Source organism: Clinocottus analis, unplaced genomic scaffold, assembly GCF_023055335.1.
Source record: "Clinocottus analis isolate CAN_PGR_092001 unplaced genomic scaffold, fCliAna1.0.p SCAF_1, whole genome shotgun sequence".
NCBI classification, from domain to species: Eukaryota; Metazoa; Chordata; class Actinopteri; order Perciformes; family Cottidae; genus Clinocottus; species Clinocottus analis.
In genome coordinates this window covers 6,062,801-6,081,555 of record NW_027175820.1, presented here as the reverse complement: position 1 = coordinate 6,081,555, position 18,755 = coordinate 6,062,801, and the positions used below count along the sequence as shown (strand labels likewise).

The 18,755-nt window shown below is 40.8% G+C and overlaps 1 protein-coding gene across 2 annotated transcripts; it reads left to right on the top strand.

Moving 5' to 3' along the window:
• Positions 1–503: 503 nt before the first annotated feature.
• On the top strand, positions 504–17,243 carry LOC137786103 (zinc finger protein 408-like). 2 transcript variants are annotated; one of them, XM_068577767.1, is made up of 9 exons: positions 504–668; positions 2,504–2,786; positions 3,319–3,380; positions 3,739–3,932; positions 5,913–6,550; positions 9,621–9,830; positions 11,499–11,622; positions 12,660–12,893; positions 14,526–17,243. In XM_068577767.1, the coding sequence occupies exons 2-9, from the start codon at positions 2,508–2,510 to the stop codon at positions 15,113–15,115; spliced, it is 2,331 nt and encodes a 776-aa protein (XP_068433868.1). In that variant the 5' UTR covers positions 504–668; positions 2,504–2,507; the 3' UTR covers positions 15,116–17,243. The 2 variants fall into 2 exon arrangements, with proteins under 2 accessions (XP_068433868.1, XP_068433876.1); XM_068577775.1 differs by lacking the exon at positions 504–668 and adding an exon at positions 2,337–2,396.
• Positions 17,244–18,755: the final 1,512 nt, after the last annotated feature.

Genomic DNA, 18,755 nt, shown 5'->3' with positions numbered 1-18,755 from the left:
CACTTCTCTTTATTTACTTCATACACAAATAACTAATTTCATTGTAATGTTCATGATCTTCTTTTGCAGTAACAGAAAAAAGAGTTTACATCCTCTTCTTTTTTGGTTAGTGAAGTACTTGTTTGTTGTTGCATTAAAACCGGGCAGGTCTCTGGTGTGGGGGATTTTCAGATTTTTGCTTTTGAAGTTGTATTTTATTCTTCTTAATTTTACGTCCTTTTATAAATGTTCTTTTAAATGTCTCATCTCTCAGAAGCGAGATGGCTTATCCTTTAATTTCAAAATTAAATAAAGATGATAATAATAATTGCAGGTATTTTTCAACACATATACAAATAAATAAACATTCATGTCAGTGACTATCATGAGTAAATAACTCAAACAATTTAATAAATCTCTGTGGCGTTTATTATTAACTGCAGTGCCTGATTGTCCGTGAACGTGTTGCGGAACCAAAAAACTCCGTTTCCGGTTGGACGCAAAACACGGGGGGACTTCCGCTGGTGCCTTTTTCTCGCTGGATAACGAGTGGCTTTCCCTGAGTTTACTTCAGAATAATTAAAGTGGCGCGATAATAAAACCGATCAACCTCCAAATTACATGCAGCACGTCGGAAGCATGTAACACGGTTACCGTGTTTCCTGTCGCACCGGAAGCCGTTGTCTTTGGTAAGTCTTAACGCACAAAGCGCAAGGCGTCCGTCCATGTTGGTGGTCACTTATGCAGTTTCCCTGCGTTCATGAAGGAGACCACTTTCATTTACCATGACGAAAACGTTTGGGGTCACCCAGACAAAGTTCGCAAGTTTTCGCATGGAAAAGCATTTTCCAAGAAAGCCATCTAGTTAAGTAGTTTCTAAGAACAAGAATAGACAGGCAAGTTTCACATGAAAGTTCTCTTTTTCTTTCCATTTTGAGAGTATAATCGAACCCACAAATGTAACGCTCCAGATACTCAACTAGTTTAAAGGAAAGACAGTTTTATAGCCTCTCTCACCAGCAGAGCTGTGCTAACATAATTGCACGAGGGTTTTCTAAGCATCCATTAGTCTTCTAAGGCAACTAGCAAACACAATGTACCTATAGAACACTGGCGTGCCAGTTGTTGGAAATGGGCCTCTGTACACCTATGTAGATATTTAACCAGACAATTCCACCTAGAATAGTTATTTGCCAAATTAACAATGTATACAGAGTATTTCTGATTAATTTTAATGTTATCTTCATTGAAAAAAACAGTGCTAAACTTTAAAAGTAAGGACATTTCTAAGTGACCCCAAACTTTTGAACGATATTGTGTGTGTGTATACTAAGTGTCTATATATATATATATATATATATATATATATATATATATATATATATATATATATATATATATATAGTTAGTTAGTTAGTTAAATGTGTATACTTTCCATCTTACAGAGCATTTGATTTGTATAAAACATTTTAATTTTAATGATAATAATTTTAACAAACAAACTATATTTTATATAGAGAGCTAATTTTTTAAAAATTAATTTGAGATTCAAAATTAATTTGAGTCAGCCTTTCCATGTGCATGTCTGCTATTGTTACAGGTAACAGGACTGGTACCTAGTGTGCAGATGATATGATTCTGCAAACAGGACACACAGATGACAACACGGCTTTTCACATCTGGTCACTGCGCTGTAACTTCATAGAATGTACCATTTATTTAGCCTGTTCCAAGCATGAGGAATAACACAAATAGTAATTCACATTTTTAAATAATATGTCACAAGAAACATTCACAGAGCCAACAACATGACATTGAGGCACCATTTTTCCCACGCGCAGCACACCGGACAAACAAACCGAGACACCCCCACAAACCCACTCATATATGCATTTTCATCTCCTTGCTAACTAGCCGCCAACACAGTCTCTTCATCCCAACAAACTCATTCACTATTCATTCTTTCCTCACCCACCTGCAAACAGGACACACAGATGACAACACAACTTTTCACATCTGGTCACTGCGCTGTAACTTCACAGAATGGGGAAACGTCACTCACGACGTTGTGGTCGCAAATCATTTTACTGACGTAAAGTCTGCTCAACTCAAGCAGAATAACACACCACCCTGCCCCCTGCTTGCGACAGGGTAGACTGTACTTGAATACAGAATAAAAACATTTTAGTTATTTTGAACAGTATTATACCTCTTAAATATACAAGGCTCCTTGTAAACCATATTATCACACGTTTAAACACACTTGTGGGCTTCACACTATCTTGTAAAACAGTGCTATCTTACGCAGTTATTTATATAACCTTATCTTTCCTCATATATATTTAGAATTTTTTTTTTTTTTTAAGAGTTGCTTTTTTGACAAGCAAGCAATGCCATTTTAAATTAAAGGTGTTACCGTGAGTATAAGACCTTTTGGCACTTTGTAACACATGTGTTTTGTCTTTGTTTGATCTTATGGTCCCCATGTTTTGACTCACCTCTGCTTTGTGTTTTTTCTGTTCAGGTCGATGGCCGGTCTCGATTCCGGCGTCCTGTCCACTCTGGCCTCGTTGCTCTCCACATTACTTCCCCGCGGCTTCGCTGTGGGGCCTTCACAGCTTTGCAGGGGCAGGATGGGGTTGTGGTGGGTCGGCCGCTCGCTGGAGTCCGGGTCCCTGCTGGGGAGGGACGGGGACACAGAGTGGGCCTACGAGTGTCACCCCGGGCAGATGAACCGCGGCCAAGACAGTGACCCCACGGCTAACACCGAACTCAAAACGCGCCTGACCAACACAGACGCAGAGAAGGTAAATTGATGGGACGTTTAGAAAAGCAAGAACATTAATGAAGATACGGGAAAATGACTCCTATGGTTGTATAGTCAACGGCCCAATCCCCACCATAAACCCTCAAACCCTGAACCTTCAGGGATTTACTGACGTCGGCTGGAATGGAATCTGTGAATCAAAGTTGTCTTTTGTCTGTTTATTCTTGCAAGAAGGAAAAGTGAGCAGCAGCTACTCAGAGCAGTCTGTGACCCAAGATTCAATGAAACAACAGTCACAACCATACTTTACACATGATGAGGGTTACGCCTCCAAGCCATGGTGATACAAAGAAAAATGCTAAGTATATATATATATATATGCTGGACCTGTTGTCCGTCAGTCTTTGAGATCAAAGAAGTTACATTTTCTTTTGCCCTGAGAACTCAACTCAGTGAAAGTCTTTTGTGTCATTTATGAGCACACCAAGTATAACATAAGCTCATTTGTGAACACAAGCCCTCATAATGCAGCGTTAGCATACATTTGTAAACTTCTATGTTGTGTTTTGCAGGCGCTGACGGAGATAGCAGCGAGTAAAGAAGAAGCTTCACTACAAAGAGGCGTGTGGCTCAAGTGAGTTCACTCACTGAGGCGCTTTGTCCTCTTTATCTGATTTTAGAGATTTTTAAGGTTTTTAAAAAAAAAATTAAAAAAAACAGCAGATCAACACATTGATTGGTTTTATGTATTTATTTTAAAGTTACTTTGAGGAACTTTTAACTGGTCCTTTCCTGAACCAGTCTTAGTGTAGTCCTGGTCCTCTATAGACCTCTATGACAGAGTGGATGATCTTCAGTAAATAGACTACGGAGAGAAGATGGTGTGGTTCTAGAGAGTTCTCCTTAAAGCTCCTCACTCGAGCCGCCGGGTCGGATTTACACTCACTTACACTCAGTTTAATGTCTCTCCTTTTGCGTCCGTTTCCTCCCAGGTTTGCCTGTCGGGCACAAAGCCGAGCCCAGCAAAACGTGTCTGCGCAGTCCGCCTGTGCAGCGCAGTGTGCGGACGCGTGTCTGCGTGTGTGTCGAGATATCCGGCCAGGAACGGAGCTGCTGCTGTACGGAGGAGATGACGGGGTGGGGACTGACGAACTCGACATAGAGAACAAGTCCACCGGACACGCAGGTGACGGATCTCGATGACTCTCGATTCATCAGCCAATGAGATTAATTCATGAGGTCTGAAGTCTCACTGAAATCTCAGAGGATTAATGAAGTTAATATTGGAATTGAGACGATGGGATTGGTTTCATTTTGTCACTTTTGTTTGTCAAAAGCTGTCCTGCAGTTTTTATCATTCTAACACTTTTAATATATATAATTCCTTTTCAAGCATCTCCAAAAGTTTCACTTATATAACCTAAAATATATAGCACTATAGTTTTGGGGCATTTTCTTTTGCCCCTATCACACAATCTATACCAGTGGTTCTCAACTGGTCTGGCTTATGGTGACTTAATTTAAATTCCAACTCGTCCTCCCCTTCTCACAGTCTGGCAACCTAAATGTGTGCTTACTTATTTTTTAAAGAATTCTAAGTGATTCTCTCGAATTTATGAAGTAAATAATACCAATCTGTGAACCCCTTCATATAGTTGTGGCAGCGTGTGGCTCCAGATTAACGTCATCGATCCACTTCAATTTCCCTCACTCTCCACCAGGAGGAGCTGCAGGGACGTTAACTCCACTGGAACCACTTTGCCCCACCAAAAGACCTCTAAGTAGTCTAAGTACAGCCTCGTCATAGAGAAAGGAAAGGAGCTGCATGTAAACACAAAGATCGTAGCAGATGAACCTCTTCATCTTTAACACCACCAACAGCCCGTCTGGTTCCAGAGCTCCAGGAAGAAAAATACTCTCAAAAGCTGGAGATGATTATTCTGGCGGGAAGAAGAAAACTAAATCATCTTATTGTCATGCAGGAATAATGTGCTCTGCTGATCCTTCAGCAGCATTCATGTGCTGATTGATGGGACATTACGGCGGACCTTCATGCAGAACGGACTGCGTCTCCACTGAGGGGTTCTTATTAAACTTTGGCTCATCTCAAACGAGCTTCAGCCGATAAATCCCAAAAGCATTTTCCAAAACAATAACGAATACTAAATGAAAGATAATGAGATAGGAAACAATTGATCCCTTCAGGGGGATTAAGTCGTTATGCTTGCAAATAGCAATTAGACTCCGCGGGAGAAAAGGGAGCTGTAATAGAGGCGAGGACTGCAATAACGAGGACACAAGAGATGCTTCTCAAATGAATTTCAAATAATAAAGGAACAAAACTAAAACTAGCAGTTAAATAGAGTGCAAACAGATGGAAATGCATAGCAAGATGTTACATTGATAGAATACTGTACATGAATATGAATTTTATGTGTATAAATATAAGTGTTCACGAATCCATCAGGAAGGGAAACTAAATACATTTACTTCAGTGAAATATTACTGTAGTTCTGTTCTGCTTTACTTCATATTTCACAAACATTCAGAGATACATGTTGCATTGATTACCGCACAGATTTAACAGACAGTTACTATGTTGCATTTTGATATCATGGTTGGTAAAGATGCATAGTTTGAATGTACAGAACGAGTTTGTGTTGACATTAACCCAGACTCCAAAGCTGCTCACGCTGAACTGTGTGTGTGTCTTAAAGCGTGTACTTTAAATGAGACAATATTTTTCACCACCAGCTTCGTAAGTAACTAACGTACCAAATAATTATTCTTATGCAACTTTTTTTCTGTTGGACTGCAACCCCATTTTTTTTATTCTAATGAATTAGTTTTGATGATTGTTTTGGATTAATCATTTAATTATATTAAAAAAGGGTATGAATGCAATTTTTTTTAAAGCCCGAGGCCATGTCCTCAAGTTGCTTTTTTTCTCCCACCAAGAGTCCAAAACACACCGAAGCTTACGAAGATGTAAAACCTAGAACATTAACAAATCTTGACATCTGAGAAGCTGGAAGCTGGATGCTGATCATCTTTTATTCATGAAAAGTGACTTTAATTAATTGATATAAAAAAAAATTTAAGTTTCTGATAAGTTATCCCTCAAATCAACAAACCATTTCTTACTCTCATTTTCTTTGTTGGACAGATATTGAGGTGGAAGAGGAAACAGACATTTCTACCATTCAGAAGACGGCTGACAAACAGGAAGAGGAGGAAGTGCGGCACAGATGCACAAAGACGGGTTATCCAATCAACCACCTGAGGAACCGGAGGGCCAAGAAAACCCGGAACAGTCACACGGACGGTGTCACAGCAACAGAAGGACAGACATGCGGTGCCCCGGCTACCGCAGACAGACAGACAGACGGTGAAAATAAAGACCCCGGGGGCCCCTCCACGTTGCCCCACGTTCGCTACAGCTCCCGCCTGGCGGCTAAACCGCGACGCGTTCACTGCCCAACCGGCCGTGGGAAGCAACCGTCCGCCAGACCCGACCAGAAGGAGGGACGGAGGCGGAGCTCTGCTGAGGAGAACGCTGCCGCCGCCGTGTCCCTCACAGAGGCGGTCCCCGGGAAGATCTTGGGGCCCAATGACACCGAGGCTTCTCTTTCGTGGGATCCGGAGATCAGAGAGAGGCGGTACAGGTGCTCCAGCTGTGGGAAGAAGTTCTACCAGATCGGTCACTTGAAGAAACATCAATTCAGCCACATGGAGGAGAAACCCTTCAGCTGCCAAGAGTGTGGGAAGAGCTACACCTCTGCAGAAAGCTTCAGAGCCCATCAGGTACAGTATAAAAGCTGTGAAGACGTTTTATTGATATCTGAGAGTTAATATCATGTTTTTCCTCGTTTATTTGCTGTGTTGTTGTCTTTTCGTGTGGGGCGTTATCAAAGAGTATAGGGAGTAGATCATGGTGCGGCTGTTGCATGTTTTTAACGAGCTCGCAGAACAATCCAACGCTCAATTTTTTTTTCCTATAAGGCAATTTAAATGTGATCCTGTTTCACTTTTACTTGCTCTCTTTTTATTTGATAAATTTGCGTTACATTATGATTATTTTGTATCGCCTATGGCTTTTTACTCTGCTTTCATTTTATTATCTATTTACGAGTTAAAACAAAAGGTTCAATTGATTTTTTTTATACGGATCCAAACAAACCATAAAGCAGGGGATGCTTTGGGGCGGGACTACAAGGTGATTGACAGGTCTCTACCAGAAAAGTATAAGCACTTCTCAACAACAATATAACACGAGTCCACAAACCATTGGGGGATGTCCTCATGACTTTGTCCATTTCATAGACTATATTTATAAGCGTCTCTTTATGAAGCATATTTTCGATGTTCTCTTGGGCTCGCACGCAGTCAGTCCTCTCCCACTCATGGTCACCCACTCTCCCAAAGTCATGAGCATCAGTTGAAACCTTTTTATCTAATGTGAACATTTTCATTGTAAAATGAACTGCTGTTTGACAAGAAACAGGTATGTGGTTCCAATGGTGTTGAGCAGGCGTCGTCCTTCAATCAGAGGATCAGCGGTTCGATCCCCGCCCCACTAGCCAGGGTTGATGTGTCCTTGAGCAAAACACTGAACCCTAAAATTGCTCCCGTAGCTGCGACTACAGAGTATGAAAGTAAAGAATATGTCCAAAAATCCCAGGTGGTCGTGAGGAAAGAAGTACCAGAATCAATAAGTTATAATAAAAATATTTAATAAAAAGAGATGATAAAATTCGATGGATACAATACATGATCAAGGCCCTTTAGATCTCAGCCGGAACTAGAGGCTGCACGCAGTTAGTTGTCTCTTGACGTCATCGAAGGAAAGAGCCCGAGCCAAGCTCCTTTTTCAGTTTTAACACAACTCATTCACTTGGTTGTTGGTTCAAATTTATGGCACGCGATTGGCTAAGAGTCCCACAGGGGCGGAGTCTCTCTTTGGCATAGGTTTTGAAGTTGGCTCATAACGGTCCTGTTTTCCGGTACCTGAAGTCCTCACTCCGCCCTCCTGTGTTAGCTAACAACATATTTGACCTAAAAGGAATTTGTTATTCAGTTCTACAGGTTACAGTGCAACAGGAATTCTCTATTCTGAGCTAAAGTCATCCTCCAGAAACCCCATGCATGTAAAGTCTCCCCACTTCTGCAGCAGTTCAAATGCAAATCGAATCCCCCTCCTGTCCTGATAAGAACAGGAGGAAGTTCCCCAGACCACAGGTGGTCCAGTCGTCCCCTTTGTTCCTTAAACCAAATGCTCTCCTGTAGACACTAAACCCCCATCTGTGTGTAAATGACCTCTTCTGTCAGTGCGGTTCCATGGATTCGAATAACTGGCTTAGTCCGACTAAAATCGAATTATCCTGTTCATGTAAACACCTTTATTCGAATAACTGCGGTCCGACTACGATCCGATTAACACCCCTGGATAACTCGATTCAATTCGATTGATAATTCGAATAACGCTGCATGTAAACGCTGAATCGGATCGGAACTGGACAATGCGTTTGTGCGCATGCTCAAGATCCCGCCGCTTCCTCCCTCCCTCCCTCCCAGGTCGTGACCCGGAAGTCGAAAGAGACGATAAGTTGTCACAGCCGGCAGAAACAAACAAACGTAAAAGTCGGGTTACGAGCCGAAGGTACCTTCGGTGGGTGTCTCTGCTAGCTCCCTGATGTAGCCAGCTAGCGCTGCTGCTAGTTCCCCGTTTGCTCTCCGCTAGCTCCCCGACAACCACCGAAGCTAGCGGGGTTCTCTCCATTATGAAGAGTGAAGAGGTCAAGCGGAGATGGCTGTATCACCACTCCATGTAATGAAAACAGCGCCACCTGTCGTATCGGATATGACATGCATTCGGCCAATGATTCGATTTATTCACTGCCATGTATATTCGGATAACAGCAGTTGCCCCGAAAGAGAGCATAGTCCGACTAAAGCAAGATTCGAATTAATGCCATCATGTAAACGCACTGACTCTCCAGTACAGACTCCAAGTGACCTGATCAACACTATATATTTTGCTTCAATACATTCCATGAATCATTATAAATTAATAAAAAACAAACAGTGACCTTCTTATGCATACAATTACATATCCTTCGTATTAATATCCCTTATTAATTAGCATATTCCTCTCTTGTATTTTAATATGGACATTAAACAATTCTTTATTATACATGTGCAATTCCAATATTCACACCCCAGACTATTACAGTTCTACAAAACCCAACAACAGTTAGATAGTTCTGATGTGGCACCTTGCATGATGGCTCCTCTCATCAGTGTGTGAATGATTCCGATGTAAAGCATCTTTAAATATTCAGAAAAGCACTATATGAATTCAAACCATTATTAAACAACGCCAGATTTTCTTTCTTTCTCAGGTTTTGTTTATATGGATTATACTTCTGCAATTGGAGAAATAAAGTTGTCAATGCAATTACCATGGACATGTTTGCCATCTGCGTTCTGACATTCCTTGTTATGAATTGGGCAACATTTTTACTGATATAGTCAGATGATGTTTGAGGATTTCCTCCCTCTTTCTCTGCTGCTCTAGATCTGTTGTTTTTTTCCAACGGATGTCTGTAAGATTTGATCCTCTTTGCTCAGAAAAGGAAACCTCAAAACAAACAAACAAAGACTTGACAGCTAAATGGCTCAGACAAACGTCACCGGTCGCTTTTTTAAAACAGTGTGTGTGTGTTTTCTTTCTTTCATTTACTCAGTGCTCCTTGATGACCACAAGCTTAGTCATCCTCTCGGGTAGCAATCTACTTATGGCAGTGAAAAGCAACAGCATCAGTACGGCAATAACACGTCTTACCCTCAGTAATAATAACGGTGTTATTTGCAGATGAGTCACCGCGGCGAGCGCCCGTTCTCCTGCCCCCAATGCGAGAAGACCTACGGTCTAAAGCGGGACCTGAAGGAGCACCTTGTGCTGCACACTGGGGAGAAACCCTATGTCTGCGAGCAATGCGGCAAAGCGTTCGCTCGCCGGCCCTCGCTGCGCATCCACCGCCTTCTCCACTGCAGCAGGAGGATTTACTCTCAGCCTTCAAAGGTAAGGACGCATGACCCTGCTTCACCTGCAGGCTACGCCTCCCCCAAGGAGGGTCAGACCTCTGAGCGAAGCCACAGAGCTTCTGCTTTCACAGATCTACAGATTCTATTCAACTATTCCTCTGATGTACAGGTGGAGGGAGCAACGGCAACATTAGATAAGATAGACCTTAGTTGATCTGCAGCAGGGACATTTGTTGTGTTGGATTTTGACAGAAACTCTCTGTGTGCGTGTTCTAATGGCAGCAGCTTCAGTAAGTCTGTTAAAATTGTGCCGCAGGCCGATGATATTAATAAAAAAACAAGCACAACTTTATTTAAATGGAGTTTCATTACAGGAGGATGTGCTGCTCAATGTGAGCAATAACCCAATGCTGGGAAAGAAAATCAAACTTGATATATAACAAACAGACACAAAGAACATATGTGAGTTAAATCTGATTAAGAGATACAAATATACTTTATATATTATTCTATACAATAATAATAAGACGTGAGTTAAAACTAGTTGAATAAATGTGAATAAAACAATGAAGAGGCAAACCAGCTAATTCAAACTTAAGTGGTCGCTGAAATGATGCGTTTTATTTATTTATTGCGCTGCAATAAAAAAAAAACTGCTGTTAAGTCAAAATAAAATGTTTTCTATCATTTTTGATCGAATGGGGAAGTGTGCTGTAATGTGGTGATATTTTTTATTTAAAGGAGAAGTGGGTTTTTGTGCCACATTGTACATTCACAGAGACGGTTTGTCAAAGTACAATGAACCAGAATTAAATGTTTGTTTGTTAAATGTATTGTATCATTAATAATTCATAGGGTTTATAATAAATTAGTTGTTATTTGAAGCCCTAAAATCTGTAACATTAACATAATATGATATGTCAAATTATGATTAAGTATTGAATATAAGCTATTATAAGGGGAAAGATAGTTATATCTGTAATACATAGTATTGAAAAGAAATAGAACATACACTAGAATACAGTATTTAATGCAGTACTGTATGGGTCTGATAAATTGTACCGTGTAATATATATATATATATATATATATATATATATATATATATATATATATATATATATATATATATTATACATAATAGAATAGAAGAGTTTTCTAAAGGATGAAAGAAGACGACAGCAACACTCGAAACAAAAACCTTAAGAAGCCCCATAAATGTTTTATGAGGAAGGAAACACATTCAACACACTTACGAGTATACACTGTGAGTTCTGGAGAGTTACACCGAATAAATTATAACTTGTGCTTACAAAAACTAAAAAGCCGGTTCACTTTTAAGTGCTCGTTCACTCGTGTGTGTGGTGACATTTTCCAGTTATTGCTGTTTTAATAAGGACAGTAAGCAACCTAATTAATCAATTATTCACTTGTGTCCTTTTTTTCTGCTGAAAATCAGGAGCCTTTTGAAATGGCTTCTGCCTCTTCACTGCAGCGTCTATTTCAGACTTTTAAACACAGATTGTGTTTCTGTCTGCACTGCTCAGCCCAATTTAAAAATCTGTCACATAACATCTTAAAATTTGCATGCAGGTCTCTCCTTTTATTCTCCTGGAATAGCAGTTTGAACTTAAGGCATTCAGATAGAGAGAAAGAAAACGTCATGCTGCATTTTGATTTATTTTCTTCCTCTTCCCTCCCTCAGGTGCAGTGTACGGTCTGCTCGAAGCTGCTGGCAAACTCCGGTTCTCTGAGGAACCACATGAAGCTCCACACGGGAGAGAAACCTCACGTCTGTCAGCACTGTGGGAAGTGCTTCAGTCAGAAAGGTAATGTCAGAGCCCCTGAGGAGCTGCAACAGGCGCTTAGACAGGTGTGCTGACCTGGATGATGCTGATGTGGTCAGTTTGTTGTTGAAGGCCGGCCAGTCGCTCAGACGTGAACGTATGAAGTCATGAATCATTTCAGCTAAACTGGAACGAGAGAGCAAGTTTGTGTTTCATTTAACCTTTATTTAGGAGGGGAAATCCCATTGAGATTTTACATTTACATTTACCAAGGGGCCCTGGCCAAGATGGCAGCGTAAAAATTTCCCAACAGACTTATTAAATGAAACAGCAGAAAGTTTAAAAACAACATGAAAAAGTAACATAAAAGAAACAACAGACTTAATACCAGGTGGCAACTTTCGTTTCTCCCAAGTGAAGCTGATGCTTCATGTCTTACAGCCGCATTCTCTCTCCTGACCACCAGGGGGTGACTCTTGTAGTTGTATCGAAGTCTATGTTTTAGTTGCCACCAGGGGGCAACTTCTCTGGTGGTATGTAAGTCTATATAAATGACTCTACTTCTCTCTTGATTTATAAATTATGATCTGTTTCGAGTCAAATAGACCATAAGGCTTTAGAGCGGGGCTACGAGGTAATTATTAGGTCGTCAAGATGTCTTTATACATTTAATCATATGAGCTGTTGTTGGTCATAAAATCTCCTGAACGCAAACACTAACATCTAAATAAGGAAGGTAGAGCTTGTTGTTTCCTCTTCAGCAAACACAGACCTCCCCGACCTTTAAGGGAGAGATTAAACACATTTTCCACTAAATGTCAAAGTATGCCTTTAATTGTGAAACACAGAAAACAGAATGTGGGCTCATCCACGTGATTGTTTAAATATTTCAAAACAAATTGTTTTTGGAGAGGATCCAGCCTCCTGCTGTGATCAATTCCCACATTTTTCAGGTGTTCATTAGTCAAAGTGACAACATCAATTTAGTGAGAAAACCAAGTCTTTCACACGTTATTGTTAGCGACAGAAGTGTGAACTCCCGACTGTCTCTAAAAACTGTCCGACTGTCCGTCTCTCAGGGAACCTGGAGTCTCATTTGAGGACCCACAACGGGGTGAAGCCGTATCCTTGCGCCGAGTGCGACCAGAGCTTCTCCCAGAAACCAGACCTCTGTCGGCACATGTTTTCCCACACGGGCGGAGGCTTCCTCTGCAGCTACTGTGGGAAATCCCTGAGGGACCCGCACAGCCTCAAGTCCCATGAAAGGCTGCACACCGGAGAAAGACCTCACCGCTGCCCCGTCTGCGGGAAAGGTTAGAACTTGATTTTAAAAGTCAAATATCAAGGGAGGAAATTGGCCAAGGACCAAAGGGCTTTAATCTCTCTTCCTCATTTAGGATGCCAAATCCCCCTCCGCACCAGGGCCATGGGCTTGTTGCAGCAGGAGAAAGTTTTAAAATTCTTCTCAAAGTTGCTTTAAAACCCACATTAACTAATTTTGTGGCCGCGGTGTTGCCCCAGAACACGTCCAGTTATTAGGCCACTTGACAGTCATCATGACGTAAGTCCAATATCCATTTTTACGAAACAGGAAATCTGTGAACCGTAACAACTGAAACAATGAGCTGAATCTCTATTGATAACTGCAGCTCCATCTTTCAATATCACGATCAGATAAATTATCATGGTGTTGATTTGTGCTTTCACAATATAATGCTGACTTTCTATTGATTTGTGGATAGAAATTAACAATCAATATTCACAATGTTCGTCAATCCAGGCGCACCTGTATTAATTTCCACGAGGGTAGTCACAGCTCACCAGACTCCAACGCTGTGCTTTTTTAAAATTCTGCTTCAATCCACATTTGTTGGCGTTTTGCCTTTCAAAAACAAAGCAGCCATCCAACAACTCCATAAACAACTGAGAAAATCAACAAATCTGAATGACATCATTAGCTATTCCTCGTGTGAGATCTTAACGTGCCGTTAAAGTAATATAATTAAGTCTTGTCACGCTGTTTGCAGAAAGCTCTCACAGTTGAGATTTATCTATTTTGTCAAAGAATGGAAAAAAGATTATTTTGTGATTTCTTTTGATTGAAATAGACCGACTTCAGCTGAAACAAAGGAGTGAAAACTCTGTCACTAAAAAAGCCCCTCGGGGACGAGAAGAACAATTGTCGTCGTTTGTCTCCATCAGACTGCAGATGTTCTCGTTCTGCTGACGACAAACTGACGATTACGAGGTTGAAAACTTTTTAGAAAACTTTTGTGCTGAGTTGTTTTGCATTATTGATGAACTTGTTTGAGACTCTTGACTGACTGCTGGGCACAGAATGGCCTTTTATTTATTTTAAATATGATGACAGAATTTGAATTTTGAACAGTGAATTGTGAAGGCAGTTTACAAAGAATTTAGCTTGAAGAATATTCTACAGATTTTTTATTGTCATCAAAGTATTGTGTGTATTAAAGCGAACCAAATATGAAATCACCCACCGTAGAAAATAGTCTGAGTTTGAGTTATGTTAATTTAGAACTACAGTGACCAGCTTCTTTAGGAAATTACAAAGCCTTTAAAAAATGTTCGCAGTCTAATATTGAAAGTGTCAGTAAAGTGTTTAAATTGTTGGTTATTTACAAACGTATGTACCATTTGTTTTTATTTGTTTCCCCTTTTTTAGCAAACACATTGCAACATTTTTAATTTACTTCTAGAACAACTAAATTATTTTAAACAAATACAACAATTTACAGAGAAATGTTTTCCTAATTCCTCCAAAAGCATGAATCAACATAAAGAAATAATTACAACTTTAAACTTGCGATCAAGAAAACTGCCAAGATGTCTTTGAGTTCTTAAATAAACAAAAAATAATTATATTCTAGGGATTGTTGTTTTTTTATGATCGCAATAGATTTTTTATCATTTTTTCCTCTCAGGCTACACGTTGGCCACCAAGCTGCGGAGACATATCAAGTCGTCCCACCTGGCAGAGAAACCGTACAGCTGTCACTGCGGCACTTTATACACCGCAAGACAAAGTCTGCTGAGGCACCAAGCGCAGCACAGGTCTGAGGGAGGAACTCACAAGGAGGTGAAGGAGGTGGAGAAAGAACACGAAGAGAAGGAGGAGGAGGTGCACCTGAAGCCGATCCGAGGCCGACCCAAGAAGAGCTCGCTCCCTCGGGGGGAAGAGGAGGGTCAAGTGAGGCAGAAAAGGGGGCGGGGAAAAGGGGAGGAAAAGGAGGCGAGGAGAGAAACTGAGACCTCGAGAGAAGAGGCGGGAGGAGACGAGGAGGCTGCGGGTGAGATCCAGCATGTTGTTTACGTCCACGCAGACGGCCTGTCCACGGAGAGCTCGCTGCCTGCCGGGTCGGGGCCGGAGCTGGTGGAGGTGGTTATATCAGAGGGCACGGAGCAGTGCATTGTGGTCCACGGGCAGCAGGCGGTAGGAGAGCTGCTGATCTTACATGAGGAGGCGGATGGACTTTGCTCGGTGGCGCAGACGGTGGAGATAAACACAGTGTAGTCCAACAGCTCCGGGGGCTTCAAGTCACTCTGATGGCTTTTACAGGGCGGACGATTCAGAGGCATCAGGTCATGTGACGGATGTTACAGGGGTGACGTAACAGAGATGCTACAGATTTCATCAAATCATCTTATTCAGTTCATCTTGGTGAACTTAAGTTGTGGTTACGCTTTTGTTATCAATGCCTGACGCACAAACTGTCAGGTCTGGATCCGAGATTGGCCAGACCACATGCTGAAGGGTTACTTTTTAGTTAGTACTGATTTTGCTGCTAAAAATAAAAACCTTTTGAATAAAAAAAAATTGTCGGGGGACTTTTAACGTTGAATGAGCGAAGCTTTGTTAGCAGCTATTCTTCTTGAGCAGCAAAAATAATGGTGGACTTTACAAGAAATGTGTTCATCACAGACTTAACGCAGTCTAATACTGAAAATAATTGTTGGCGGACTTTTTTTTTTTAAATGTGTGGGGAAAAAAATGTGCTTGTCATTGAATTAGCGGGCCAGGCACTGATTGCAGATATTCGTGTGAACTTGTATTTTGAAAAATTCAGAAGAAAAATTTAAATTTCTCACAGAATTGGATCTGCTTCGTCAGCGGCCGTTCTTCAATAAAAGAAGTATCGTGATTTCGAGAAGCGTTAGGGTCTCGTGATACCGCGGGGAGGAAGAGTAAGCATCAAAAACATAACAGTGGACTCTTATTGTGAAGACTTCACAGGAAACGAAACATGTTTAGCTGGTCACAAAAGTCACTGAAAAGAAGTTGCAACTTGGGACTCAGAGACCGACGTCATCTGCATCCTTTTATTTCTATTCCTATTATTTTTCGTGTGGCTCCACATTGCCTTTTAAACCACCTCCACATACCAGAAGTCATGAGATGTAATTAGCCGCTGGTTATAAACGCAGGACGGAGAAGGAAGGATGTGAGGTTTCCTCCACGAGGAGGAGCGTAGAAGTCCTTTTAGTAACTAAAAAGTAGATTCTGGTGGTTGTTGAACATTCAGCGGCCGACGTCCACTGCTGTCGATGCTCAAGATGAAACAGACAATGAACGCTGTCAGAGACAGTGAAGCTGTGCTGGAAAACCGTCTCATTAAACCAGTTTATCCTTTGTAAAATGACATCAAAAAATCCCAGAAAAAGAAAAAAGCTACTGTAGCTGTTTCTTTGTTGTGTTATCAAAATAAATGAAACACCGACAGAGGAAGAAGAAACACATCGACTGAATAAACGGACACGTGTCGCCGATGTCTACGTGTAATCTTCCCCTTAATGTTTATCTGGGAAGTTTGCTGAAGTTATGTAACGTCGCCCTGGTGTGTTTTTAATGCTGCGCCAAACTCAATAATACAAAATAAATTTAAAAAATAGCCTTTTTATTGCTGCAATGTTTGTCAGCAGCCAGTCATGTGGTAGTTTAAGAGCCGCTTTGGCCTCATGTGCTCTGATTAATTTGGATCGCTGTTTACACAACAGTCATAATTACGTTTTTATTAAATCTCAACTGCTGGCATTTGCTTCTGGTGTTAAGGCAAACCAGCTTTTAAAATGACCTATTTAGTGATTATATAACGTGTGGTGCATCTAATTAATGCCAATGTCAAGAGGTTTCTTTAGAAATTTAAGAAACTCAACATAATTTGGTGTATTTTTGCTTCATTGTATATTATACTATATGAATCATATAGGGACATTCGTTTGGTTGTATTGTTCATGATATATTTTTTCTGTACACTGACATCACCTTATAAAAAGTATGATATATTATATGGAGGCACATTAGCATTCATTTAGATTGGTGTACAATATAATTTTGGCATTTTTTTCTGTCGCTGTCTTGATTTTGTACAATCAGTGACCATATTTGGACTGAGAAGAAGTGACGTAGACGCTGTGCTGTATATGTCTGTGGTAGAGACCTGTCAATTACCTGGTAGCCCGCCCTATAGCATACCTTGCTTTATGGTCTGTTTGACTCCAAATTACCATCTTTTACTAAATGATCATCATGCTGTATTGAAGAAGACCTGAAACTAAAAGATTCAGACATAAACTCATGTTTACAATGTTTAATAAATCGAGAGGCCTGTTCTTTCACCCGAATACAGGCGGTATAAATAAATGTATTCATCCAACCCTCATGATGCCCATCCCTCTACTTGGCATTCAGTTTTGTGCTTGGTGAAAGTGGCTCATTGAAAAGTTAGAAAGAGCTCAGGAACAGCTGACCGACTGATAGTCTCCGGTTTGAGGGGTATTCGTCTCTTAATCGTCTAAAAGAAAAAGTGTTCTTTTATAGCAGTTTATGAACCATTTTTGTTTATTTTTTATTTGAGGTAAAAATTGTAGGTAACATAAAAGTTCAACGGCAGGCTGTTTTTCTGCTGCTCTCGAGGTGAAGCACAGACGTACTCCTGACTCTGGAGAGTCATATTATAACAGAGCTCTGCCGCCGTACAACCAAACTCATAAAAGCTGTTGGACGTCTGAAAAAGGAAATCTCTATTCTTATTACTTTGCACCCGTCAGTGCCACTCAAGCATCGTGGTTTGTGGATTTTTCCCTTTTTCTGTCTTCCTCTCTAAACTCAAAGCACATATTAATTAGAAAGTTTTGTCTTAAAAAGGTGTCGTTGGAAGCTGTAAATGCAACTTTCGCATGTCAGATTTCAAAGCTTTGGCCACCGAAAAAAAATTGTCAACATTTGTTTTATTGGTCTTAGATTCTGAGATGGTTGCTGTGCTTTGAGTATATAAACAGGCCTTTCCACTTTTTTTTTTGGCGCCACCTGGTTTAAAAGTGATTTATTATTTTTGGTGTGCTTCTAGTTGTTTTTACTTTTCCTGTTTCAACATGAAAACGCTTCAATGTGCACACTGCCATAAAGGAAGGGCTTTCCCAGTTTGGTATGAAAGAACCTGACCTCAACCCCAACGAGAGCAAATCCCTGCAGTCGGGATCAAACATTTGGAATTAAATTCTGAAAGCAGAAAGCCGTTACAGCAGCAGATTGAAGGGGTCAGTGCGCTTCAGAACGCCGCCTGAAACCTCCCACGATGGACAAGGATCCGACCAGGTGAGCAGAGGTGAGAATGGAGAACGTTTCTCAAGCTTCAAACTCCCTACAGTTTGGGAGATTAGCTGTTTCCCTTGAGGAGAAATACATATACTGCCATGTTGTTGTTTTTTGGAAACGTTGCCGCATGGTTCCAACTTTGCCTTCAAGAAGGAACTTAAAGTAACTCAAACTTGTGTTCACTTAGCAAAATAACTCACTAGTTCGGCATCTAGTTATAATTAAATAATACTTGTGTTATTAGTAAAAAAAAAAAAAATTCATATTGTATAGTAGTAAAAATACAATCATGAGTCTTAAATAAAATCCCCCGCAGTCTCCGGCCCTCGGAGAAAAGTGGATGACACCTTCGGTAGACCAACCTTCAGAAGGTCAAAGGCTACAAAGGGAGCGCTGTTCACACGTTTATCTCCGACCCACCAGGTACGACCTTGTCCGTAAAACAACCGTCAGGATGATTCATACAAAGATTTGTGAATTAAAAAGAAATGCCACAAAAAGCGCTTCCTCCTCTTTCTAATTTATATTCTATGACTGAGCTTCTGTATTCGTTGGAATT